Source organism: Bufo bufo, chromosome 2, assembly GCF_905171765.1.
Source record: "Bufo bufo chromosome 2, aBufBuf1.1, whole genome shotgun sequence".
NCBI classification, from domain to species: Eukaryota; Metazoa; Chordata; class Amphibia; order Anura; family Bufonidae; genus Bufo; species Bufo bufo.
In genome coordinates this window covers 111,863,300-111,891,004 of record NC_053390.1, presented here as the reverse complement: position 1 = coordinate 111,891,004, position 27,705 = coordinate 111,863,300, and the positions used below count along the sequence as shown (strand labels likewise).

Here is a 27,705-nt window from a genome sequence, read left to right as displayed (position 1 = left end):
TCTTACCCACTGGCCGGAGCAGACGGCTCTCTTACCCACTGGCCGGAGCAGACGGCTCTCTTACCCACTGGCCGGAGCAGACGGCTCTCTTACCCACTGGCCGGAGCAGACGGCTCTCTTACCCACTGGCCGGAGCAGACGGCTCTCTTACCCACTGGCCGGAGCAGACGGCTCTCTTACCCACTGGCCGGAGCAGACGGCTCTCTTACCCACTGGCAGGAGCAGACGGCTCTCTTACCCACTGGCAGGAGCAGACGGCTCTCTTACCCACTGGCCGGAGCAAACGGCTCTCTTACTCACTGGCCGGAGCAAACGGCTCTCTTGCCTACAGTGGTTTGCCGGCGGCAGATAGTCATTAGACATCACGATCTGCTGCCGGCAAATCCTGATCTTTTGGCGGTAGTATTAGACTGCCAGATGATCGCTAGTTAGTGACCGGTGGGCATAAAATCTGCCTGTCTAATATCCCCTTAAGAAAGATCCGAAATCCCTGTTAACTTAGCTGTCCAGAAGGAGAGTATCTGAGCCAATCTAAAACTGTTCTTCAATAGCGGTGAAAGTTTTTCCTTAATCTGGGCTGCGGTCACAAGTCTACCATCATGTAAGAAGTCGTGTAAGCCGGACATTTTACGAGTTATCCACCAGGAAGAGGATATGGGCTGTACACCTGGAGGGAAGGAGGGATTTTCTAGCAAGGGAGTCGGGGAGGGGGAATGAACAACTCGACTGCAATTTATGCTTAAAGCGAACTTGGATGGAGTAGAAGGTTAGACGGGATCTGGACTTAAGATCTTCAGGAACGCGGTCCGTAGACAACACCAGCGCCACCCAGTTGACTCTAGCCTGACCTACAGCGGGATCCCAGGCATCACTTTAAACAGTAGGAGTTGTAGTAATAAAGTTGGGTAACCCAGACGCCTCCCTATTGCCTGTTCAAAAACATCACTGCTAGTTTAATTCTGGGGCGTTTACCTGGATAGTTAAATGGGAGACGTTTTGGTGTAATTTGTGGAATTCCATTATGGGGACTGGTACCGGCAAGGAACAGAATAGGTAGATCAGCCGCGGTAATACCATCATCCTAATCATTAGGATCCTACCAATCCAGGACAGCACTGGAGAGTCCCATTTTTGAGGTCAGCTCTGAAGGAGAGCAGGAGGGAAAATTTGCCCCATATAGGCCCTGTATTTGTGGTGTCAAAAAGAACCCTAAATAGGACATCGAGGAGGGGCAAGTCACACAGTCAAAAAACTGCTTCAGTAAGCGGGACTGACATTGTCTCCGATTTATTTACATTGATTTTGGCAATCTATTGCAATTTATTTATACATTTCGAGACAAAAGATATGGCTTGTGCTGCCGACAAGTAATTGGCTGCGAGGGCAACCCAAGCCATGGTCTGTGCCAAGCTTGAAGCAAAAAGTCAGGTTTCGGTGAGTAACGATAATTTTTAGAAAACAAAACTAAGTATTCCACTGAGAAACCCCTTTAAATGAAGCATATGACTATTTTCTATTTCCAGAAACAATTTCAGGCCACCATTTTGCAAAAGGGCTGCATGAAAAAAGTAACATTGCTTGTGTGGCTGCCTGTGCTTCTTCACATTACTGCGCTGAGGCCTCCACTAATGGACTGATGGCTTATAGATGGCTTCAGGTCAATAGGTACAGACAGAATATGGACCGTTAGTGCAAGCAGCTTCTACAGGGAACACATGAGGTATAGACAGAACGGTCAGAGGAAGCCATAAGACCAGATAGGATCCCCCCATGGCAGGACAGAGCAATATAAAGTATTTGACGTTTCTGTGGAGATCCTCCTTCAAAATTGAGGTTATTAGGGGGATATTGAAAAATGTATGGCAACTTCATGTGTAAAAAAAATGCAAAAGCAAACAAACAAAAAAAAGTGGACATGGGCGCCTTTTATGGAAGAAAACAAAAAATAAATTTAAATAAATTTGTGTAGTAGCCGGGCACTTGAATTCTATTTAAAATCGATCCTGCAGCTATTGCGGGTCAGCTTGAATATTTTATAGAATGGGTTTTCCGGGTGTTTAACACCGATGACCTATTCTCAGGACAGCTCATCAATTTTAGATCGGCAGCTACCAATCACAGTGCCCTAAAATATCAAGTCGCAGCTGAATATGCACAGCGCCAGACACTGGATAGTGGCTGTGCTTGGCATTGCAGCTCAACCCTATTCACTTGAATGTGACCAACGAACGAGAGGTCACAGGCCTACAAACAGGCAGCGGGTGCCAGGAGTCGGACTTCCGCTGATCCGATACTGATGACCTATCCTGAGGATTCGGCTAGTTTGACACCTGCGGCAGAGGCTCCGGCAGGCTGTTTTGGCAGTGTTCTCTGGATCCGGCATTGTTGGATACTACTGCTGTCTGCCCACCGGCTCCCATTGACTATAACGGGATCCAGCCATTACCTGGAAAATAGGTCACAAATTGGCTGGGCAAAAAACGCTGCACGCAAAGGTTTTTGTCCAGCCGATTACCTGCATTTTATTTCGGAACAGCCTGCTGGGGAGGAAAGCCGCAGGTGTGAAACTAGACTAAGCCATCCATGTCAAAATCTAGGACATCCCCTTCAACAAGTAGAGAACGGGACTGTGTATTAGAACAGGTCATTGGACAGACATTCCCCTCGACGTCTGTGACCAGACGCTTGAGCAGCTGCTTGCAATGTGAAGATTCGGGATTTGTGGCTGGACACCCTCGGCACAGTCAGCGACGCTCTGCATGCTACTGAAAGCAATATGCTGCAGCATCTGTGCTGTTCTTGGCAGTCAGTGCATAAAACCCACCCAGGAATAACAGATGTGGAGAAGCGGCCCACCACACCACACATTCTCAGGTCAGTCTACACCCAGAACCTGCTGACATAGCTATGCAATATGTAAAGCCATATGACAAATATTATTAGACCTTCCGCACAGAATATACATATGGAATGCGGATTTATCATCTGCAATGTATATAGTCTTTGTCTCAATGATTGCCCGAGGAAGAAAGGACTGGCATTTTGGAGTAATTGTGACTTACCACTCCTATGGATTAAAAGGGGTTTTCCTACAATTCAAATGTATCCCCTGTAAACAGGAGAAGGAATAAGTATCTGATCTGTGGGGGTCCAACCACATGGACGCCCAGCAATCCTGAGAACGGGGGTCCCAGGTGCCCCAAATGAACAGAGGGTGGGGCGGCCGACTCGCATGCTTGATATGGCGACATCGGACCCACATTCCTGTGATTGGTGGTGGCCCCAGGGACACTTATTCCTTGTCCACAGGATAGGGGATCAGTCTGTATTACGGGAAAGCCTCATTAAGGCTACTTTCACACTAGCGTTAATACTTTCCGGTATTGAGATCCGTCTTCGGGCCTCAATACCGGAAACAAACACTTCTGTTTTGTCCCCATTCATTATCAATGGGAACAAAACGTAACTGAACAGAACGGAAAGCTCCGAAATGCATTCCGTTCTCATGCTGGACCTGTGAAGGGGATTACTTGCTCCCCACTACTCCATTCTGGCTCTCAGTTGATCTCCCTTCGGTGGTCTTGCATCCCCTGCTGCTTGGGGACATGTCAGTGCTGAGGACAATCATTGACGGCAGCGGCGCACATGACCCCCGTCCATGCCATAAGTTTACATGCAGGGACCAGAAGACTGCAGAACACGGCCAGGGACCCACAAAGACGGAACTGAGCGGAGGGGAGCAGGTAAATAGGAGTTCTTCACGCGTTCGGCAGGGTGGGAGTAGTAGTTAAAAAACACATTTTTTTTGCTTTTATTTTTGGGGGATGACATTTTGGGACTCTAACAGTTTTCCATAGTGGTCGTCACAGAAGCTATTCATATTATAACTTGGGTGACCACGTGAACTGTACTTCCGTGTGCCTCAGATTTTAAAGGGCTTCTACCACCAGAAATACTGTTATGTAGCTGACTGATCTAGCGATGCGCTAATGTCAGCACTACATAACAGCATGTTTCTAACCTTTCTCCCTGCAGCCGTTTTTGTAAAAAAAAAAGCACTTTTACAATATGCTAATGAGCCTCTAGGTGCTATGTGGGCGTAAAATCAGCACCTAGAGGCTCCACTCACCCTTTATCCCACCCCGGTCCCCTGTTCTGCCCGCCCCGCTTGATTGATGCCACGGTCCACCGCATCGTTGACGAAATCCCGCGCCTGCGCCGTTCACTTCTGTATTCGGCGCAGTGAGTGAATGATGCGCTCCTGGTGCCGGATTCCTCACTGCGCCTGCGCCGACTACGTCACAGTGAGGAAGCCGGCATCAGGAGAGCGGCCTTCACTCACTGCGCCGAAGACAGAAGTGAACGGCGCAGGATTTCGTCAACGATGCGGTGGACCGTGGCATCAATCAAGAGGAGCTGGGCGGGCAGAACAGGGGACCTGGGCGGGATAAAGGGTGAGTGGACGGAGCCTCTAGGTGCTGATTTTACGCCCACATAGCACCTAGAGGCTCATTAGCATACTGTAAAAGTGCTTTTTTTTTTTTTTTTTTACAAAAACTGCTGCAGGGAGAAAGGTAAAAAAAACACTTATGTAGTGCTGACATTAGCGCATGGCTATATCAGTCAGCTACATAACAGTATTTCTGGTGGTAAAAACCCTTTAAATGGAAAGAGATCCCCGGTGATCAGCTACATTCTGTGGGGGAAGCACATTACACGGGTGCAGACAGTGGAAACCGCCATACACAAGCCTCCTCACCAAACAGATTGCATCAAAATATTCAAATAATGACCAACAATAAGAACGCAGCCGCCATCTACCCCTTGTCAGCTGTGGTCTCCAGTGCAGCAGGCAGCCTCATTTTTATGGAAGAGCCTAGTAAATCAACTAAGAGCAGATTAATTATGTACGATTCCTAGAAACATAAAACGAGCAGCAGTACACACCGTGCAACACTAGAGGGCGCTGCTGACAAACCCAAAAGACATACAGTGAAGGTTACTAGCGGTCAAAGCCCAAAGGTAACACCTGACACCGCGCAAACATTAGCGACTTCCTCCGATACAAGGAGCAGTATAATAAAACTTCACTCCCAGTACAAGTGCCCCTTCTTGTTTCCAACCGATGAAAACTGAAGACACAAACAAGTGATGGAGACGCGACAGCTTGTGGTTACTGTTGCCGCCAGGTAGATGATAACTACACATGCTGCGTACAACAATACGCCACGGATCCTGTAATCGGATATCAGAGCGGAACTGGAAAATGCTGCTATGAGCAACTGACAAGTCCGCAGACGCTGCCATAGCCCAAACAACGCTGCCAACCAGATCTGATGCCATGGTTACCCAGGGAACAATGCCACGTATATCTTGCCACTGAATAAATGCCCAAGGGTGAAAAGTCGAGAATAAGTTTCTTTACTGTAGTGGTCACTTGGAAATGCTGATAAGACTACCACCGGCTTGGAGATCCAAATGGCCTAAGGTCTCAAGCACACGACCGTGTCCGTATTGCAGTCTACAAACCGCAAATCCGTAAAATACTAATACCTTCCACAGGGACTCCAATCACTTCCAATACTAGAAGTCACTAGCCTCGTCAGCAATACGGACAATAGGACATGTATAATTTGCAGAAGGGACATATGGACGAGACAGCATTTTATTTCTATTGTGGGCCCTCGGAATTGGAGGGGCCCGTGTGCTATCAGTGGATGCAAAATACGGTTGTGTGCATGAGGCTTAAGTTGCAATCTCCACGAAAATACTACTAAAGGCGCAGCCCCAAGACCTGTACATAGTTATCTCATTAGGATGGGCAACGGGCCGTGAGCCCTGGATGATGATCGGCAGAGCGATCGGTCATGATCACCGCTGACTGTAAAGGTGACCAGAGCGCTTGTTTGTTGTACCTCACATCCTTTATGTGTGCGGAACAAATTGGCATGTCAGCAACACATCCCCCTCATAAACATGTATGAGAAAAATGGGGGGGAGACGATGAAGAATCAAATGCACAAATGATCGTTCGTAATGGTCTATGAATGATGAGGTCGAGAGAAAAGCAACTCGGCTGTCAAAAGGTTTCACAGTAATTTGGGGGCTCATTTGTAAGGTAGCCATAGAAGTGGGTGGAGGTTTTCTGTCATACAGAATCGGTCAGAAAAGCTGCGCTACGTTCCGTCGTATGCCAAGTCTTCGACCCTAAAACGTTCCTTCTACGGGAGATTACCTTTAAGATGACAGCACTGTACATCACAAGGCCTCATGTACTGTGCAGCAGAGTGTACAACATCTGTAGTAGGGCAACACGGTGGCTGGAAGTGCTGGGCTCTAATCCGACCAAGGATAACATCTGCTGGGAGTTTGTATGGGTTTCCTCCGGATTCCTCAAAGACATACTGATAGGGACCTTAGATTGTGAGCCCCATTGGGCACAGCCTGATGCTAATGTCTATAAAGCGCTGCGGAATATGTCAGCGCTATACAAGTGTGTAAAATAAATAAAAGTACAGTATACTATGTTATGTGCAGTACAGCACAATGTCCAATTACAAATTCACAGCAGTTCTTGAAAATGTTCTGCAACCATTTCTCTTCCTAATGCTACGGCTGTCATTCAAGTCAATGCGGAGAGGGAACCACTGCAAATGTGCGATCTCACAGCAGTGCACAGAGCAAACCGCCGATTTAACCCTTTTAAGATGAAGGGAAGCCTAAAAGCAAACCTCTATATTTGCTGGTATTACTAAGAGGGGCCGTGTCAGCAGATCTGTACCTATGACACTGTCTGACCTGTTACATGTGCGCTTGGCAGCTGAAGGCATCTGTGTTGGTCCCATGTTCATATGTGCCCGCATTACTGAGAAAAATGATGTTTTAATCTATGCAAATGAGCCTCTAGGAGCAACGGGGGCGTTGCCGTTACACCTAGAGGCTCTGATCTCTCTAACTGCCGCACCCTCTCCACTTTGATTGACAGGGCCAAATGGGATGACATTTCCACTCCCTATGACTCAAAGTGCAAAGGGTGCGGCAATTGCAGAAAGAGCAGAGCCTCTAGGTGTAATAGCAACGCCCCCGTTGCTCCTAGAGGCTCATTTGCATATATTAGAACATCATTTTTCTCAACAATGCGGAGACATAGGAACATGGGACCAACACAGATGCCTTCAGCTACGAAGCACACATGTAACAGGTCAGACAGTGCCATAGGTACAAATCTGCTGACAGATGCCCTTTAAATGGTCATCCATGTAACGCATGGAAATGATGAGATGGCTCTCAGCCCTGGCATGTAGAGGGCTGCATCTCGATCAGGACCCCTCTATGATGTCCATGTGCTCTAATAGTATTTATGGACAGGGGTTATTGTCATGAGCTAACCCTTTTAATGGACTGGATTATGTGTATTATGCCACTTCTCTATCGACAAAAAAGTTGACTCGTAAACACAAGTGTCCAAACTGCATTTTTCCCCCTACAAAGTTACATCTGCCTGCAGCAGCCAAGATGGAGCATTCCCATGTAAACTTCCATCCCATTTGTTGTCGCTTTTTTCCTTCCACCTCGATTCCTGTCTATACGCTCACGGTGCACGTTACACGCAGAAAACCCGCAGCATAAGACAATGATCATTTCAAATTATAATTTCTTTGTGTGAACATTTTTTGTGCAAAAATGGATTTGTGGTGGACTTTGAAATCCGCAGAATGTCAACGGTGCAGACTTTCAGTCCAGCTTTCGCCAGGGCAAAATCTGGAGCAATTATTTAAAAAAAAACAAAAAAAAAAAACGCAACAACAAATTCTGCATGTAACGCTCGCGGATTTTGGAGTGGTTTTGTGTGGAAACCCAAAGAAAATCTGCGTCAACTACACTGCTGTGTGCTTGTACCTTAGCACGGCACGTGCTGAAGACAGATGCACGGCAGCGGCACAAACAGGCGGCTCTAGTATCGGCTCCCAGGTGACTGCCGGAGACCAGCTGTTACACACCCGTTTCCCCGTGACTTGCATCATCGCCGCACAGACATGTACAAGGCTCGCTTACTTTTTCTATAGCACTTTGTAAATGCTCTCTAACATCTCATGATTTTCATTAGCGGCTTATCTTAAAACATCTGCTGGGATCAGATAGGTCAGATCTGATGTGAAAAGTAAAATGTCACTTAGGCCCCGTTTACACGGTCAGTATTTATAAGCCAAAACCAGCTGCTGAGCCTACAGAGAAAAGTATAGTGGAGAGATTTGGGCCTTTACTGTGCTTCAGACCCTTCTCCTGCTTTTGGGTTATAAATACTAATGAAGAATATGGACCAAAGGACAAATTACTGAGTGTGTGAAAGTGGCCTCAGGGTAGAGAACCAACATGCATAGCTTCAGGAGGACAATGGAGGAGACCTATCAAGGCCATACGCAACCCAACCCATTAACATAGTTTATAAGGCTGTCCATCCAGTTCAGCCTGTTATCCTGCAAGCTGATCCAGAGGAAGGCAAAAATACCCCTGTGAGGTAGAAACCAATTTTCCTCCCTTTAAGGGAAAAAAAAATAATTCCTTCCCGACTCCAATCAGACAATCAGATAACTCCCTGGATCAACGACCCCTCTCTAGTAACTATAACCTGTAGTATTATATTAAACATTACTTACGCTATTACTACCAGAAAGCTATGCTGGTGTAGAGTTCGGATTCTGGGGCACGCCACCGGACACTAGATCAAGAGTGGCATTTTTAACACTTGATCTAGTTTACGTACCACAGAAAAATTTCAAACATATGTCCATGCCTCTTAAAATTTTGGTCAGGTCACTTGAACACACCAGTACATACCACATTGTCCCAACCTAGGGAGGTTGTCAAGCAATTGGCAAAGGGACTGCAGACGTGCACAAGAGGAGGTGTGTACTGGTGCCTGCATGCGCCGCACCCCTCCTTGTGCAGGCACCACCAATGAACCCAGAAGAAACCCAGGATCTTCCAGAAGGTCTCTCTCTCTTTTTGGGAGACTCCTATTTCTCAGAGAGTACATATTCTACGCCTAAGGGCGCACTCACACGACAGTATGTGTTTTGCAGAACGGACATATGGATGAGGACGGCACACAGTGGGCTTTCCACATTTTTGGTGGACCCATTGAAATGAATGGGTCCGCATCTGTTCCACAAAATATGCGGATCAGCTGCGGAGCAAACATACAGTCGTGTGAAGGGGGCCTAACTAGTGCTATAGCAGCCAAACTGTTCCTTCAAGAACGAAGCATGTCTGTAAGGTGGTCAACTCTAGAAGAAAGGCAGGTCCCTTCACTTTGCCAACACTACACTCATCATTGAAAAAGTAGGGTATGTTCACATGTGGCAGACATGCTGAGCATTTAGCCCCGCAAAATCACATGCAGAAAGTCTGTTTTTCAAGTCTCATCCACATACTGCAAAATAATAAAATAAAAATCACGATTTAAATTGACGAGGGGTACAGATTATAAATCCACAGCATGCCGATTTAGGCCTCCTGCACACGACCGTTGTGTGCACCCGTGGCCGTTGTGCCGTTTTCCGTTTTTTCGCGGACCCATTGACTTTCAATGGGTCCGTGGAAAAAACGGAAAATGCACCGTTTTGCAGCCGCATCCGTGATCCGTGTTTCATGGCCGTGAAAAAAATAAGACCTGTCCTATTTTTTTCACGCCAACGGTTCACAGACCCATCAAGTCAATGGGTCGTGAAAGAACACGGATGACACAAGATTGGCATCCGTGTCCGTGATCCGTAGGTTACTTTTATACAGACGGATCCGAGATCCGTCTGCATACGCTTTTTCAAAGCGAGTTTTCACTTCGTGAAAACTCAGAACCGACAGTATATTCTAACACAGAAGCGTTCCCATGGTGCGGCACCTGAAAGGGTTAATTGTACTATCATACCCCCCTGTAAGAGATCAGGGCTGCCAGGCAGCCAGTGCGGCCCCCCCCCCTCTATTGTAATTATTCGTTGGTGGCACAGTGTGCGCCCCTACCTCCCTCCCTCTATTGTAATAATTCGTTGGTGGCACAGTGTGCGCCCCCCATCGGCCCCCCCCTCCCTCTATAGCATTAACAACATTGGTGGCCAGTGTGCGGCCTCCCATCTCCCCCCCCCCCCCCCCCCATCATCATTGGTGGCAGCGGAGTTCCGATCGGAGTCCCAGTTTAATCGCTGGGGCTCCGATCGGTAACCATGGCAACCGGGACGCTACTACAGTCCTGATTGCCATGGTTACTTAGCAATAGTACAATAGTAGAAGATTCATACTTACCTGCTGCTGGCTGCTGCTGCGATGTTCGTGTCCGGCCGGGAGCTCCACCTACTGGTAAGTGACAGCCTCAGGTCTGTGCGGCGCATTGCTAAATGAACTGTCACTTACCAGTAGAGGAGCTCCCGGCCGGACACGAACATCGCAGATCCCAGGTAAGTATGAATCTTTGCTAGTGACCCGCTGCCACCAATGATCGGGGGGGGGGGGGGGAGATGGGAGGCCGCACACTGGCCACCAATGTTGTTAATGCTATAGAGGGGGGGGGGGGGGCGTGGGGGGCGCACACTGTGCCACCAACGATTTATACAATAGATATTCAAAACTGGGGAGGGGGGGGGGGGGGGGGGGGGGTTCTGCCCCTGCTGCCTGGCAGCCCTGATCTCTTAGCAGGGGGATATGATAGTACAATTAACCCCTTCAGGTGCGGCACTTGCGGGGTTAATTGTGCTGATCACGGCCCCCTGTGAGAGATCGGATGCTGCTAGCAGCAGGGGGCAGTCATGTACACAGTTTGTAGTATATACTAAACTAGAAGCGTCCCATCACCATGGGAACGCCTCTGTGTTAGAATATACTGTCGGAAATGAGGTTTCACGATCTAACTCATATCCGACAGTATATTCTAACATAGGGGCGTTCCCATGGTGATGGGGACGCTTCAAGTTAAAATATACCATCGGATTGGAGAAAACTCCGATCCGATGGTATAAAAGGGACTCCTGACTTTACATTGAAAGTCAATGGGGGACGGATCCGTTTGAAATGGCACCATATTGTGTCAACGTCAAACGGATCCGTCCCCATTGACTTGCATTGTAATTCAGGACGGATCCGTTTGGCTCCGCACGGCCAGACGGACACCAAAACGACTTTTTTTTCATGTCCGTGGATCCTCCAAAAATCAAGGAAGACCCACGGACGAAAAAACGGTCACGGATCACGGAAAAACGGGACCCGTTTTTGCGGACCGCAAAAAAATACGTTCGTGTGCAGGAGGCCTTAGGCTGCAAATTTTCACCCTTTGCAATGCAGGACGTCCATTTCATGGCAGAAATCCACAAGGAATCTGTAGATTTTGCGGTGGATTCCAAAGCAGAAAACCTGCAATAGTATTTAAATTCTCCCCATGTTGGCCGTACCCTTAGGCTAATTTAACAGGAGTATATATAGTCTGTGAACTACGCTGACTGCATTACGAGAGTACAGTTCATCAGATCCGAGACCTAGCAGGAACACACAGCATTATAAATCATTAGAATGCTGTTTGTTCGTGTCACAGGGGCCTCACAGTCTGAACATGCTCGTGTGGAATTAGCCTTAGACAACTAGGATCAGGGGATGCTTCCAATATCAGTGGGTGCTCCATCAAATCAGCCCTGTGCTTGGACACAAGTGGCAGACTGTCAAAATGTTAAATTAATTTTACTGTATGCCGTGCAGTCACCTGCTGACTTTCCGTCACGTATGACTCATCTGGGAAATGACATGTTAGCAGGTCTGGTCATTAGCGCTCGGGTATTATAGCGTCTATCTTGGAGAAGGAAGTCAGTCAGGATAAGACGTTCAGGAGGAAAGCGGATTTAGAACTACAGTCAGATGGAAGGATGACGCACGAGCTGGAGACTGGTAATATATGTGGTACAGAAACTAACGCCTGGGGTTTCTCACTAATGCTTGCGTCTGACCCAGATAACGTGTGAATCAGCGTCTCCTCTCCTGGCATCTACTGCGCCAAATGCTGTAGATATAGATGGCTTTGAACCTTGATAAGCAGGATGGTGGCTCAATAGTCGTAGAATTTTAGATTATAAAAGTAGGTTACATGTACGGCGGATTGGAGCACATACCCGTTCTAGAATGGTCCTTAGTATTAGGTCCCTGCACTTGAGTGCGGGTGAACGCAGATAAGGTCTGCATGACTTTCTGTGCGTTTCTGCACCGTATCCGCACCAAAATCCGTAATGTCTAACAGAAGTTTTTGGTGTGGATTTGATACCGTACATTGAAAAAGGGTGAAATCCGCAGCTAAAACCGCAAACATAATTGACATACTATTAAATTTGAAAACCGCAATGCAGGAAACAATCCGCTAAGCGTACATAAGATTTGTGTAATCTCCCGCACGTTGCTGGTACTATACTGCGCTGTGGTTTTTCCACATGGGAATCCGCATATAAAAACCACACCTATTGTGCATGTGTGCACGTGACCTTAGGGTGCAGATTTCTGGATCTAGACTTCAGACAGATGCCACTGTATAAGCATATCGTGGCACGTGGCACCCACAGGCAGCATACATTGGGTCAGGTGATGGGGGCCTGTGTAACATATATGCCAAAAGCTTCCCGATGCAAATGCTGAGTGAATGCAACACAGTCACTCTGTCTTTAAGGGGTTGTCCACTTTTTTATTTGCCCCACCCAGTGGGACCTGTGAAAGGTACCAGGCTGATCTGCTCCCCACCACTCAGCTCTGGTTCCCTGGCGGTCTTCCGGTCCCTACATGTAAAGTCCTGGCACAGACAGGGCTACTTGCGCTGCTGCAGCCAGTGTCTGGAATCGGCAGCGACTTGTCCCCAAGCCGCACATCACTGCTGGGTCACGTGCTGCTTAGGGGGATGTCACTGAGGGTAGCCATTGGCTACAGCGGCACACGTGTCCCTGTCCAGGCTCAAAGCTTACATGTGGGGACCAGACGTAAAAACATGGACCCGGAACCAATTATAGGTGACTGTTAAGTACAGCCCCGTTCACAGGTCCCACTGGGTGTGTATATGGGTGGTATAAAAATGTATGCATCTTTATTTCTATTTTTTTTATTTTTAAAACACTGCTCAAACGGGCACTAGAGCTTCTCATTACGCCACTGAACGCTGGCCTGGTGTCACTTGCACAATTACTGCAGCATGTGTACATTGAGTAACCTCTGACTCAGAGGCACATGTTCAGCAGAAATGGTGTCCTGGCCGGATTACAGGAAGCCGCTGCTCCTTCTTTACACCCTGCATTAGTCACACGCGGAATAAAGACCAAGAACAATGAATGGAGGACGAGGAAAGATCTGACTAGTGACACAGGAATGTGGTTAACTCATCAGCATGGGGAATCCTACAGCAACTTCGTGGGAGAAAGGAGGGGGGGGGGGGGGGCCTAGGTCTCCCCCTCAGCATAGTATTGTGCTTGACTCAATTACACACCAGTGGGTGCGCTGGGATTACACTGAGTGTTTTGGGGTGAGCACCATTATAGATGGGGAGACCTTGCGCTGTCATATATATCAGACTCTCAGTCCTATCGTATCACTGACATAACATTGTCCTGTTGTCAAATGCACCGACAGCAGCCGGATAAGGACTACAAATGACCAAAACCTTAAAAGGGTTTCTGTCATCAGAAAAATCCTTATGTAGCTGGCTGACATTAGCAATGTGCTAATGACAGCATTACATAACTGTGTGACTTATATCTCCCTGCCTGCCGCCGTTCGCACTAAATAATGACTTATCATATGCAAATGAGCCTCTAGGTGCTAGTGGGGCGATGCTGCAGCACCTAGAGGCTCCATCCTCTCACCGTTTGGCACGCCCTTGTACCAGTGATTGACATCCTCGGTCTCCTCCGTGCCCCACAAATCCCGCGCCTGTGCCGTCGATTTTAGTATTAGGCGCAGTGAGTGAAAGACGGCAGCAGGCGCGGGATTTGCGGGGCACGGAGGAGACCGAGGATGTCAATCACCTTTACAAGGGTGAGAGGAGCCTCTAGGCGCTGCAACAACGCCCCACTAGCACCTAGAGGCTCATTTGCATATTATAAAAGTCTTTATTTTCAGAGAACGGCGGCAGGCAGGCAGGCAGATATAAGTCACACAGTTATGTAATGCTGTCATTAGCACATCGCTAATATCGGCCAGCTACATAATTTTTCTGATGACAGAAACCCTTTAAAGGGAACCTGTCAAACTTTTCACTGACCTCACTGAGGGCAGCATTAAATAGTGACAGAAATGCTGATTTCAGCGGTGTGTCAGTCATGAGCTAAAAGTAAGTGGTTACCGAGAACCAGCATCATAATCATTGCAGCCCGGACCTGGAAAAGAGTCACATCTACTTGAGAAGAGTCATGATTATTCCTAATCTCCTGCTCTCTCACCCATCCGCTGATGATTGGCAGTTCTCTCCTAGAGAGAAAGAGAGACAACTAGGTAGAAGACTGTCAGTCATGAGCTAAAAGTAAGTGGTTACCGAGAACCAGCATCATAATCATTGCAGCCCAGACCTTGAGAAGAGTCACATCTACCTGAGAAGAGTCCTGGTTATTCCTAATCTCCTGCTCTCTCACCCATCTGCTGATGATCGGCAGTTCTCTCCTAGAGAGAAAGGGAGAAAACTAGGTAGAAGCCTGTCAGTCATCAGCAGGTGGGCAGGAGAGCAGGAATTCATGAATAACCAGGACTCTTCTCAGGTGGCCGGGACTCTTTTCCAGGACCAGTCTGCAAGGATTGTGATGTTGGTTCTCGGCAACCACTTTCTTGTAACTTATAAATGACAGACCGCTGAAATCCACTCACCTGTCTCTACTTTATTCTGCCGTTAGTATGGACAGCATAAAGTTGATGACAGGTTCCATTTAAGGTCCCTTTACACAGGACAACTTAGCAGACGATAGTCGGGAAGCAGGCGTTCCCTGCTAGTCAGTGAGAGGAGACTGCTGCATTACGCATGCAGGGATCTCCTCCTCAGTAGGGGGAGGAGGGATCACTAATGCCGTTGCTCGTCCCCATACAGAATTGTTGCCCTGCAGCAGCGCTAATTTAGAAGGAACGACCTCCTGCCAGCAAACAATTTAGGTGATCGCCACAAAAGATGTGATTACCCGATGAACAAGCTTCCGCACTGTTCACTGATAATCAGCACCACCTTTACTCTGGCAGATAATCCCTGACGGCATTTCCTATGAACGCTTGTGAGCGATTATCTGGAGGATTCTTGGCCAGTGAAAAGGGCCTAGCAGGCTAACAGAGCGGCACATAGAAAAAATAAATAAGTGCTGTAACATGACTTCAGTATGCCCATACACATCCAGCTATTTATATGAGAACGTCCAGACCGGTGAAAGGTCCTCTAAGACAGGATGCACACCAGATAGCCATTTAAGAAGGGATGCTGCATCTCAAAGGACCGCCATTGGCATCACAAATTGGTTCTGCAGTAGCCCGTTCTGCAAACACCTACTTAAGCAGGTACTAGAATGATTCGGTCCATTTCCTCACTTGCCACTGACCACTCATCATTGCCAGGTAGTAAGTTCTGCCTTGGTAGAAATGGGGCCTACTGCCATCATGTATAGGGCAGAGAAACAGAGGACCAAACCCCAGGTGTCACAAGCAACCATTTCTGTCTGGTATTGATGGGGGTAACCACTGACCAGACTTCAGTATGTCTAGGACATTGTGGAACCTGTCCTACTGGCTTTTCTTGGAATCAGAAGCCCATCGATGTTCAAACAAGGTAATGTCCACCACACACTGCCCGTCTACACAACATGCTCTTCAGGGTATTAACAGTCCCATGGCCAGCTAGATCTCCACATCTCTCCCCCATCAAGAATGTCATGGACTTCAGGGGGCAATGGATCTCCCATGTACAACAGCCTACAACCACCTTGGTTGAACTACGGGTCCAAGATGATAGAGCTTAGAAGGACACATCACAGTAGGGATATCTCAGCATCTGTATGACAATTACCCCCCACCAAGAGTGGCAGCCTGTATCAGAGCAACAGGAGATGCCACCCAGTATTAATGTGACCCATATAACCTACTGCAGAACCCAAAATAAAGGGGGAACAGATGCTCCAGGATTGTTATTACATGGGGAGCGCACATAGTTACTAAAACCAGACATGTCAGGAGAGGTGACGGGTCCTTGTAACTCATTAAACACAAGATTGTTTAGTGCACATTGATAATAGCCATGCTGTTGTGCTGGTTACCCTGTGGCAATTATATAATCACACTGTCTAACGAGGTAACAGAATGATGCTGCATGGTTCTCAACACGTTAAACTGCACCGCCGTGGTTGGGTCCCTTATAACCCGGTGCATGGTTTACCAGTACAGTCGCTCTGTGCCATGTTCTCGTAGCCTCATAACCCTGTGCATGGTTTACAGTACACGTCGTGTGCGCCATGTTCTCGTAGCCTTATACCGCTGCATGGTTTACAGTACCACGTCGTCTGTGCCATGATCTCGTAGCCTCATAACCCTGTGCATGGTTTACAGTACACGTCGTGTGCGCCATGTTCTCGTAGCCTTATAACCCGCTGCACTGGTTTACAGTACACGTCGTCTGTGCCATGTTCTCAGTAGCCTTATAACCCTGTGCATGGTTCTCAGTACACGTCGTGTGCGCATGTTCTCGTAGCCTTATAACCCGCTGCATGGTTTACAGTACACGTCGTCTGTGCCATGTTCTCGTAGCCTCATAACCCTGTGCATGGTTTACAGTACACGTCGTGTGCGCCATGTTCTCGTAGCCTCATAACCCTGTGCATGGTTCTCAGTAACCACGTCGTGTGCGCCATGTTCTCGTAGCCTTATAACCCTGTGCATGGTTCTCAGTACACGTCGTGTGCGCCATGTTCTCGTAGCCTTATAAACCCGGTGCATGGTTTACAGTACACCGTCGTGTGCGCCATGTTCTCGTAGCCTTATAACCCTGTGCATGGTTCTTAGTACACGTTGTCTGCGCTGCGTGGTCGGACCCTTATAGGAGGTTTCCATCTTATTTGTTTGCATGTAAACGTTCTGCTGATGTGTTCTGGCCGTTACAACTAGGCTCGTACTGTTGAATCTCACTAAACCTGTAAATAGCTATCCTCAGCAGAACTGGCTGGTGGGGATTTAGTGTCTGTAGCGGATTATACAGATTAGAGAGATTAGCAGAATGTTAAATCGATAAGACTACTCCTGTAAATGCACTCACAACCTGAAACAACAAGGGTACAAAATAAACAAAAGCACATTATTTAACAGTAAAGCAAATTGCCTTAAAAAAAAGTCATTTACATCAATTTTACAACTTTCACACTGTTCGTGTCTAACCAGTCAGGGCACTGTGGCATACCAACTCATCCAGACAATCATTTTTTAATTTCTGAACAGAATAACTATAGGTCCAGTCGCCATCACGTTGGTTCGAAGCACACTTAGCATGTCGGACTCCATCAGACTGGTATAACCGCACACAAACAAAAAAAAAAAAAAGCGTACTGTGCCTTATCTATATAATGATAATTCTAGAATAAAGGAAAATGAACAGTATTCATTTTTTTCTTATTACAATGGGAGCTTATGGGCGACCTATCCCACAATATGCCTACTACAGTGGGATAGGTCAGCGACTAAGGCCTCATGCACAAGTTCAGGGTCATATATTGGTCCACAAAAATGGTTACCTTCCCCGATGCATCTGTATTTTTCTCACTCCTCCCAATAGAAAGGAATATTCTATCTGAAATACAGACAAGAATAGGACCTGCTCTCATAGTTAAAAAACGACCACACGGATCCGCCAAAAATACTGATGTGCGCTTGGCCCCATTGAGATGAACGGTCAGTGTGCCATCTACAAAAATTGAACCAAGCATATTAGTAATATAGCAGCAGCAGCAATATAACACCGCTGCACAATACCAAAGGTCAGCCGCGCACACAGACATCGCACTTTGTCCATCAAGATTTTGACGTTGGATGTAAATCTGCCTGTGGTTAGATGGTGGACAAGCTGCAGCCTGCCCGGTGTACTCTGCCCTCATCATACTGACACGGCAGGAAACCCCAAGAAAATAATGGCTGGGCTCAGTGCACTGCGCTTCTGGTACAACGGAACGTGCGGTGTATGCTTGTAATGAACGGTCTAACACGACACTTGTAGTTATCGCCGGCGACTCTGTGCCATCACAGATCTGAGGTGTATTGATTGCTGACATTTTAGAAAGCATTTGTTCCATTACAGAAATCTGCTTGTGTGCGACGCAGGAGGACGCTGCAGATTGCAGATCGATAATTCCTGTGTGTTTGTTTGGAATAAAAGACCAATGAAGGACATGGCGGGACACAGAGAAGGACTTCCTGTAAGCGATAGGACAAGCCACAGGGACGGCACAGAGCCTCGTGTATCACTTCGGATGGGCAGGTCGGCCCGTGCTACGCGACTACACACACATGCAGCGTACAGCTTGAGGTCTCACTGCACACAGGCATACTACAGCCCTGCTACAAGCTGTTTACAGCCTCAGACTTCAGCAACCATAAGGCCTCATGCACATGACCATACGACAAATCACAGATCCTCAAAATGCAGGGGCCGTCCACGTGCCGTCCGCAATTTATTTTCTGGTCCTCATTTTACGGACATTATACTCTTTTTTTGGCAAAATGGACAGACGATGACAGAATGCACACAGAACATCTGCGTTCTTTCCACGTGCCCGTTCCGCAAAAAATATAGAACATTGTCCTATACCATGGAGCGATTGAAGTCAATGGGTAGGTGGGTACACAAAAAAATTTAAAAATAAAAATAATAATAAATGATGCAACACAAGACATCAACCGCATTTTGAAGACTGCAGAATACATACGGTGTGTGAATGAGGCCTAAGGACGTGTTTTTTTCTGTTGGATTCACAAAGAAAGACAAATACAATTTTGGGGCACTCCTATCAGATTCCATATGGAGAGCATTTTCTAGACACTCATAACTGCATTACGTCCTCCTTTTCTATGAGGGGATGTGGATATATTTGGTTTTCCATTAAGAGTTTTCCCATTAACCACACCCCTATGAGAACAGAGGTAGGGGGTGCATGTGTGATCCCCGCTCCATTCACTTCTATGGAACTGCCTGAGAGGGGGGCTGAGCATTGCCGTTTGGTGGTCACACATGCTCAGGGCTGCTCCATCTCCGTTCCATAGAGCCACTCCGGGACCTTCCGTTTACAACGATTAAGGGGGAGGGAGGAATGTCCAGTGGTCAGACCCCCTTTATCCTATAGGAGACAAAAGGGCTTTCCCAATAACATTTAAAGTTTCTACCAATTCTATGTTGATGGGGAAAGAAGGAGTTGGGGGGGGGGGGGTCCCAGCAGTAATATATCAATCACTGAAGTCTTCAAACCTTTCATACAGAGTAAGAATAAAGGGTTGCCCAACGCTAGCTTACTGCCACGTTGATGCAGCCACGATGTGGTTGAGAAGTTGCCTGTGGTAACAGCTAGAACCGTGGGGCCCTGAAAGTCGCACCTTATATTCAAGTCATTCATTACAAACCTATTGGTTTTTCACTGTCTATTGGTAAAGGGGGTTGTTGCAAGAATGCGTTAAAATATAATAAAAAAGTTCTCTGCGGCGCTGGTCCAGTATACCTGCCAGTCTTGTGTCGGTGATGTGGAGGTATATGACATGTCACTGCTGCAGCCAACCTCTGGGAACAGCGATTGGCTGCAGTGGTCACACGCTGTATCCTGGCAGGTCACCACTGCTGCTTATAAACAAACCACGGCAGGAGAAGCGGACCAGCGCCGCAGAGAACATTCATTTTTAATGATCTTGGATAACCATTTAAGGCTACTTTCACACTAGCGTTTTTCTTTTCCGGCGCTGAGTTCCGTCCTAGGGGCTCAAATCCGGAAAAGAACTGATCAGTTTTATCCCCATGCATTCTGAATGGAGAGTCAGTCCTTCAGGATGCATCAGGATGTCTTCAGTTCAGTCTTTTTGACTGATCAGGCTTTTCAGAAAAACGTAGCATGCAGTATTTTTACCTCCGGCCAAAAAGCCTGAACGCCGGATCAGGCCTTTTTCCCATTGACTTGCATTAACGCCGGATCTGGCACTGTGTGTTCAGTCAAAACGGATCCGGCTTTTGCATGTTAAGCCCGAAAAATGTGAAAAAAAAGTTAAAGTCCATAAATGGCGGATCCGTTTTTTCCAATGCATTTTTTCATTGTGATCAAAATCCTGATCAGGATTCAAATGTAATCCGTTTTCACACGTTTTTCCGGATCCGGCGGGCAGTTCCGGTGTCGGAATTGAACGCCGGATTAAAACAACGCTAGTGTGAAAGTAGCCTTAATAGCTCGACAAGTGAGCAACTGAAAATTCGCACCACATCTCTCCATGTACACAGAAAGACAAAGTATGGGAGATGAGTGATCGCAGTAACACCTGTGTAAAGGCCTTTCCAACAAGTGCCAATCAGAGTTTTATTGCCAACCTGTGCTAGAAAGTACCCAAGGCCTCGATCACATCTCTGCCTGCCGGATCTCTCAGGATCCTCTACTTCACTGTCGGATCGCCATAAGGTCCGGCGCTGATCCAGCAGCTTTCCGGCACAAATGCCGGGTTTAGGCCGGACAAAAACCCATTGCACACAACGTTTTTTTTGCCCGGATATGTGAACATATCCTTCTTAACACTTCAAACAAACTCGTGTCCTAAATCCGCAAAGCAGGGTTACCCTTAGGACCCAGAATTTGCATCCTCGATACGACTGTGTCCTGGTCTCTGTGGGCAACAAGTATGCTTTCTGGGATAGTTGAATGACAAGCGCCGAACCCTTCTAAATGGCAGTCGCATTCTCGGAAGAAGCAACTTCTTTCCTTACAACACGAGTTTCTTCTCATCTATCTATTCCCCACCAGACTATCCTGCTCATCCAGTTTGCAGAGCCTTGGGCACAGAGCCCAAGACTGCTCTTTTAGACACCGGTTTACACGATCCCATGTTGTCTTCAGAGGAGAAGAAATCAGGGATTGTCTTGTCAAACATCTTGCATCTACTACGTGACCATTCACGGCGGCGCCAGCCATTCGCAGGAGACCGCGGCCGCTCTTCTTCATGCCTGACAACGGCCGTCATTAGCGAACACCAAAATCCTATTCATCTTCTGTAGAGTTTACTATGCCGTCACGTACAATACTGGACAAAAACCATGTGTCGATCCTATGTTTCTGTAGTCAACAGGTCAAGCCTTTCAGGGCCCATGCTTGCTTTCATAGCAATTCTACACAGAAAACCAGACACACAAATACGGCCCCATGTAGAGGAGCCGCCAACAAGATTTCCGCTATGACGTAAAACACAGGGGAGCGTGCAGGTCCTGTAGACAATACCAGGGATTCTACTTTTATGTTATAAACTGTTTTTAATAGGGGGTCGGAGGTTTGAAAACATTAAAAGGGGCTTTTCCACCACAACATTTGTGGCATATTGCTAGGATATGCCACAAATATCAAACAGGAGCAGGCCAAGACCTATCTCTAGAACTAGACTGAAGGAGAGCACATGAGAGGAGCGAGCGGTGAGTAAGCAGCACAAGCATGGTCACCTCTCCATTCACAGCTGGGGGACCACCGGAAATAGCCGAGCGGAGCTTGTCCTGCTTTCTCATCACTCACGAACATGGGACCTCTTAAGATAGCCAAGTTCCGTACATCCGCAATTTGTGCTCTCCTTCACCTTGGGGGTCCTATTTGAGATTTGTGGTAGATCCCAAAGATAGGCTACAAGTGTTGAGTTGGGTAAACCCCTTTAAGTTGACCATAGATGTACATGGCCATATTCACCATTAATCCCCCTGATCACTGGCCATTAATGGGGCTGTATTATAAATACTAAGTGTGCAAGTAATCCCAGCAGGCGTATATCATTCAACGCGGTGTGTTCTTTATTACAGCCAATAAATCATAGTTTTCCAGGACGTGTTTCGGCCCGTTCAGCCTTTCTCAGCCTTGACAATAGCAGGCTGTGACGGGCACAAGCCTCCCTAGTATCGCAGATGACGCTAAGGAGGCTCGCCCCCGTCACAGCCAGAACATGTGTCCAATGAGCAGCCACTTGTGTCTGTTACCAGCTTTACATGAGCAGCTTTTTGAGCTAGCCAAAATTTGTTAAAAAGGAGGGTCCACGTCCTGATTTAGATTCTGAAATATGAGAATGATTTAGATAACATTAAAGCTCAGCTTAGAAGAACCGTTTTTAAATTTCCATCTTGGCACAGACCCTGGCTGTGCCCAAGAGCGCAGAAGACACCCTCCTGTCCTCACCTGTAAGCTAGAAATGATAACTGGTTGTCTATACTGACCGGCCTACCTTTCATGTTGGCCAACTACAGGTGATTCTGGCAATCATTAAAAAGTAGATAAGAGCATTGGTAATAAAGTAGGAATGTATAAAGTCTACTTTGGCACATCAGGAAGGCTCTAAAATTTCATGTGTAATATACACTTAAAAGGGGTATTCCCATCACATACAATGGGGACATACAATTGGGTCCCCCTCTGGGACCTGCACCTACAGCAAGAACGGAGCGGGGAGAGCTGTGGCTGGAAGAGCCTGGATTTCCTGGGGTCCGTCCAACACCAAGCGCTGCTCCCATAGAAGTGAATGGGAGCGCACCATGCACACGTGGCCCCTGCTCTTATTCATTTCTATGGGGCAGACGGAAACAGCTGAGCTCGGCTATTTTCGGTGGCCCCATAGAAATGAATGGAGGGAGGCTGCGCATGCGCCCTCCGTTTATTTCCCCGCTCAGTTCTCATTGTAGGTGCGGGTTCCAGAGGTGGGACCCGCACCAATCAGACAATGGGGGCATATCCTAGCGATATGCCCCCATTGTCTGAGATGGCAAAACCCCTTTAAAACGAATCTGTCACCCCGACTTTTACTTACAATAATACATAGAACCGCAGATTAGGAGTCCAGATTTTAATTTTCCTACTGCCAAATCTGTACTGAAATACACAGTCAGGACTGCTGTGCAGTTCTAACATAATGGAGAGGACTCATGTGCGCATGCACAGCAGTCCTGACAATGTATTTCAGTGCAGCTCTGAGCGAAGACAGCAGGGGAATGGGGGGCAGTAGGAAAATAAAAAATAATGATCTGGACTAGTCCAAACTCTGAGGTGACCAATTCTCTGTAATGTATTAGATTTACCTTGTGCAGCTCAATGGAGTCTATCCAGCGCTGTCTGTGGTCCGGATCCTGGGCGCGCAGGTACCACACACTGTCATTAACACTGATATCAAATCGGCACTCGTCAAATTCATGGGGCTGGAAAACAAAATGTGAAGAAAAAGCTGTAAATAAGGCAGAATTCACCTTCATCAGCAACTGATCTGTTAACAATGGAAGGGTTCTGTACCACAGTTAAGGCCTCTTTACACAGGCCGACTGACCCGACTACTAATCAGCAACCAACCATTCAATCCCAATAATTCCCTGATGGAGAGTGGAGGCGAGAGGTTCATTTACATGCAGTAATCGCCTATGCCGCTGCAGCAGCCACTCGTCCCCATACAGATAAATTATTTCTGGATGGCAAACCCCTTTTGGATGATTTTGGTGCCCCTTCAATGACTCCTTCACCTGATCACAAGAATGAGGGTCCTATATATGAATGAATAGAACGGCAGGCCAAGCATGCACCAAGCCACTCCATTATCTGTGGGACTGCCGGAAACAAGTGCTAGTACTCTGCTATCTCCAGAGGAGTGGCACCATGCATGCTTGACCTACCACCCCATTCATTTCAGGGTATGGGGCCCCCATTCCTGTGATAGGAGGGGGTCCTAGCAATCAGATCCCCACCAATCCAATAGTGTTGACACTATCGTGTAGATAGGGGTTAACTTCTTAGAACTAGAATATCCCTTTAAAAATATTCCACCTGTAAAAACCACCAAAGTTTTTATTCCCCAATGTAATTACTTTTAACTACACCTTAAGGGGGTTCTCCTGTAATAATTGAAAAATTTCCTGCGGCAACATATCCTAAAATGTGAACAGAACCGGTTGCCTTCACTTGCAGTGCTGCCCGGAGGTGCGGATGTGGGGCCTCACTACACCCTACGCTCTGGCGCTTGCATATACTATACATTGGCGAGTTCTCCTGTCAGGCTGCTCAGCCATGATGGCATATCATAGGCAGGATCACATCAATACCATCTACTGTACAGAAGAGCAGTGTGTAGTGAGGCTCCGGACACTCACCTCCCTAGGCAACCAGACATGCTCACTTTCTAGGGCAGGTTGCTGGCGGCCATTTTAAATCATTCCCGTAGAACCCCTTTAACTGCGGGGTGTTTATATGCCCTAATCATTTCCTTAGACAGGGCTTCCACTGAAGACAGCTGTACTTTATTCCAATAGCGCAGGGGGCCCTGCTGCCGTCGGCTGAGACATGTAAATGATTACATACAAGATCTCACTCACCACAACCAGCATTATTCAGTTTTATATGTGGGATAGTAAGGCAGCAAAATTACACATTACAGCTCAAAAACATTTCCCACAATGTAGTAACAACCCTGGCTAGTCGCTCGTACCGAAGAACATAGTGCTGTCTGTTACACTGGTGAAGAGGACGCGGCACCTACTGAGCTATACCTCCCAACCGTCCTGGATCCGGCGGGACAGTCCCAGATTTCAGTGGCTGTCCTGGTAGGGGGGGGGGTATGTCCCGCTTTCTGGCAGCTGTCACTGCATCCATAGGAAGCAGAGAGCTGTCGCCGGCATCGGCTCCCTGCTTCATCATTCCTCCCCCCTGCCGGCTCTCCACACCTCTGGTCTGTGGAGAGCCGGCAGCCTCAGTTAGCCTTAGCTCCGCCTCCTTCACAGACTAGCGCTAGGAACCAGGTCAGTATGTGGTCTGGTGTTTATGTGTTTACATTCTGTGGGGGGGGGGGGGGGGGGGGCACATAACTGGGCATATTACTGGGGGCACAGCCAGGCATAATCCTGTGAAGGAGGTACAACGTGGGCATATGTATAGTTATGTTTTGGGCAGAGTTAGAGGCTTGGCCTAGTACTGAAAAAATTCACCGCGAAGCGCGGCGCACAATGTGTCCCTCTTTGTTCGTTTACAGAGTTGGGAGGTATGTAATACCCAACATGGCCCTTCCCGTCTGATGGAGAGAGTCCCACCGACCACACATTAATGGCCTGTCCTACGGGTACGGACACATGGAACAGCTGCATTTCCACAAAATATATGTGTTGCAGATTTTGGCGTGGATTTTCTCCAGATCTAACTGTTCTCCAGATGTCAAAATCCGCATAGCGGGTCGATTTCCGGAAGGAAAAGTTCTGCACCGTGTAGATGAAATTTTAAACATCTTATCTACTTAGCTGGTGCTGTATTATGCTGCCACATGAAAATCTGCGCATAATAAGCACCGTGTGCATGCACCCTAAGGCTAAATGCACACGATCAGGATTGCGTGCAAATTTTCCACGCGGATTTGCGTGCGGAAAATCCACACCGTAGGTCATGTACACTGTATTCTATGAGAATTTGAAATTCTCAATGCACTCGATGTGGATTTTTTCAGCGCGGATTTTGACCTGCGGTGCGGATTTAAAGATTCGCAGCATGTCAATTTAATTTATTTTATTTTTCCTGACCGGATTTTCCGCACAGGTTTGCCTGCGAACACATGCAGATTTCAGTGTGGATTCTCCGCACATGAATCCTGAACGTGTGGATACCCTTTAAAACAATTCTTATAGACTGCTGGGGTCTATTCATACACTGCAGTCAAAAAATCCTGGCAAAATGCTGCCGTTTAATTCGGGTCTGCAAAAATCCCACAGCATTCGCAACGATAGACCACAATTTGCTTGCACCGTGTAAATTAACTCTTAACAAAACCACATTTGAAGAAGACCAAGAAAATTGATCAGTAAAGGAGTGTGGTTTATTCTGCCCTTACCTAAAAATTCAATCAGCGCTATGCAGAAGGGCCCGGCTGGCAGGGCTGCGCTGTTGACAAAGCCGACATGGAGCCTTTCTTTGAAGTCCTAACCTGGGCATGGTGACAAGCTTTTGGAGGCCCGACATCGGTAGTTGCAGCGTTATATGAAGAGGAACGCCACAACATTAAAACTGCTGTCAATTAGCAATGCAGGAGAATTTCTACGGATAGATACCGGTACGACGCACACTTTTACGCTAACAGCGGTGCCCTACCATATCACATAGCTCCTTCACTGGGGTGGAAATAGCTGAGGTCATAAGAAAAAAAAATAAAAAATTTAAAGGAAAATGATAGGAAATAGCAAACAGCTGATGTATTACACGGTGACACCTCTCCTCTCCGGCCCTAACAACATTTTCCGGTTGTCAGCGATCTGCGAGTACATTTTCTTTCATTATCCATGGCTCCGCTCGACAGGACCGCAGATCAATACTGAAGAATACGCTCTAGTGCTCGGGGCAGAGGAACAGAACCTGCTCTAATCTTGGCTTCTTAGTAACTACTGCATTCGCCATGTAATAATTCTGGAGCATCTATTCTTATGACACTATGTGGTGTCAATCCTCTATTATTCCTACTAGAAGTTAGGCTACTTTCACACTGGCGTTTTGGCTTTCCGTTTGCGAGATCCGTTCAGGGCTCTCCCAAGCGGCCCAAAACGGATCAGTTTAGCCCCAATGCATTCTAAATAAATAAGGATCCGTTCAGAATGCATCAGTTTGCCTCCGTTCAGGCTCCATTCCGCTCTGGAGGCGGACACCAAACGGATCCGTCCTGACTTACAATGTGAGTCAATGGGGACGGATCCGTTTTCACTGACACAATATGGTGCAATTGAAAACGGATCTGCCTCCCATTGACTTTCAATGTAAGTCAAAACGGATCAGTTTGCATTATCATGGTAATGCAAACGGATCCGTTCTGAACGGATACAATCGTTTGCATTATAGGTGCGGATCCGTCTGTGCAGATACCAGACGGATCCGCACCTAACGCAGGTGTAAAAGTAGCCATACCCCAATCTGGACCCTGATTGCAAACTGCTAGCATTTCATTCATAACTTCTAGCAGGAATAATAAAGGTATGGCACATCACAGTTATAGGAAATTGTTAGTACATAGGGGATGCAAGCAGTTACTAAAACCGAGATGTCGGGAGATGTGACAGCTCCTCTTTAAACTAAGTGCCCTTCTTAAGGAGTCAGTGAGAGAAGAAGGAAGGACTTTCTACTGTCAGCAGCTCCTCACATGACTGGTTAACAGCTTTTATTCTTCTGGGATCTCTCAGCAATGTGGCTTCTATCTGGACACGCTATAGGAGGCCCTTCACTACAAGATCGCCATCTTCAAGCAAAAAGACGAGCCGAGACATCCAGCAAACATCAGCCATGTGTCACCTATTCAAAAACCTGTTTAATATTTAGCCGTGCCACGTACACGCCGTGCATGGAATTTTCCAGGCTGCCATGTCAGCAACGAGGTCTTGACAGATGAAGAACTTACCCGCTGTAGACAGATATTGTAGAGGAGCAGGAATATCCCAAAACTAAGAACACGTGCGGAGATCCATTCCCTCAGTTCCTA

General features: G+C 47.3%; 1 protein-coding gene across 2 annotated transcripts in view; it reads right to left on the bottom strand.

The window, feature by feature from the left end:
* CERT1 (ceramide transporter 1) overlaps positions 1-27,705 on the bottom strand; it is a 73,758-nt gene that overhangs the window by 31,396 nt on the left and 14,657 nt on the right. For both annotated transcript variants that reach the window (XM_040421426.1, XM_040421427.1), the window contains exon 3: positions 23,300-23,416. In XM_040421426.1, coding sequence (XP_040277360.1) covers positions 23,300-23,416 — 117 coding nt within the window. The remainder of the gene's footprint in view (positions 1-23,299; positions 23,417-27,705) is intronic.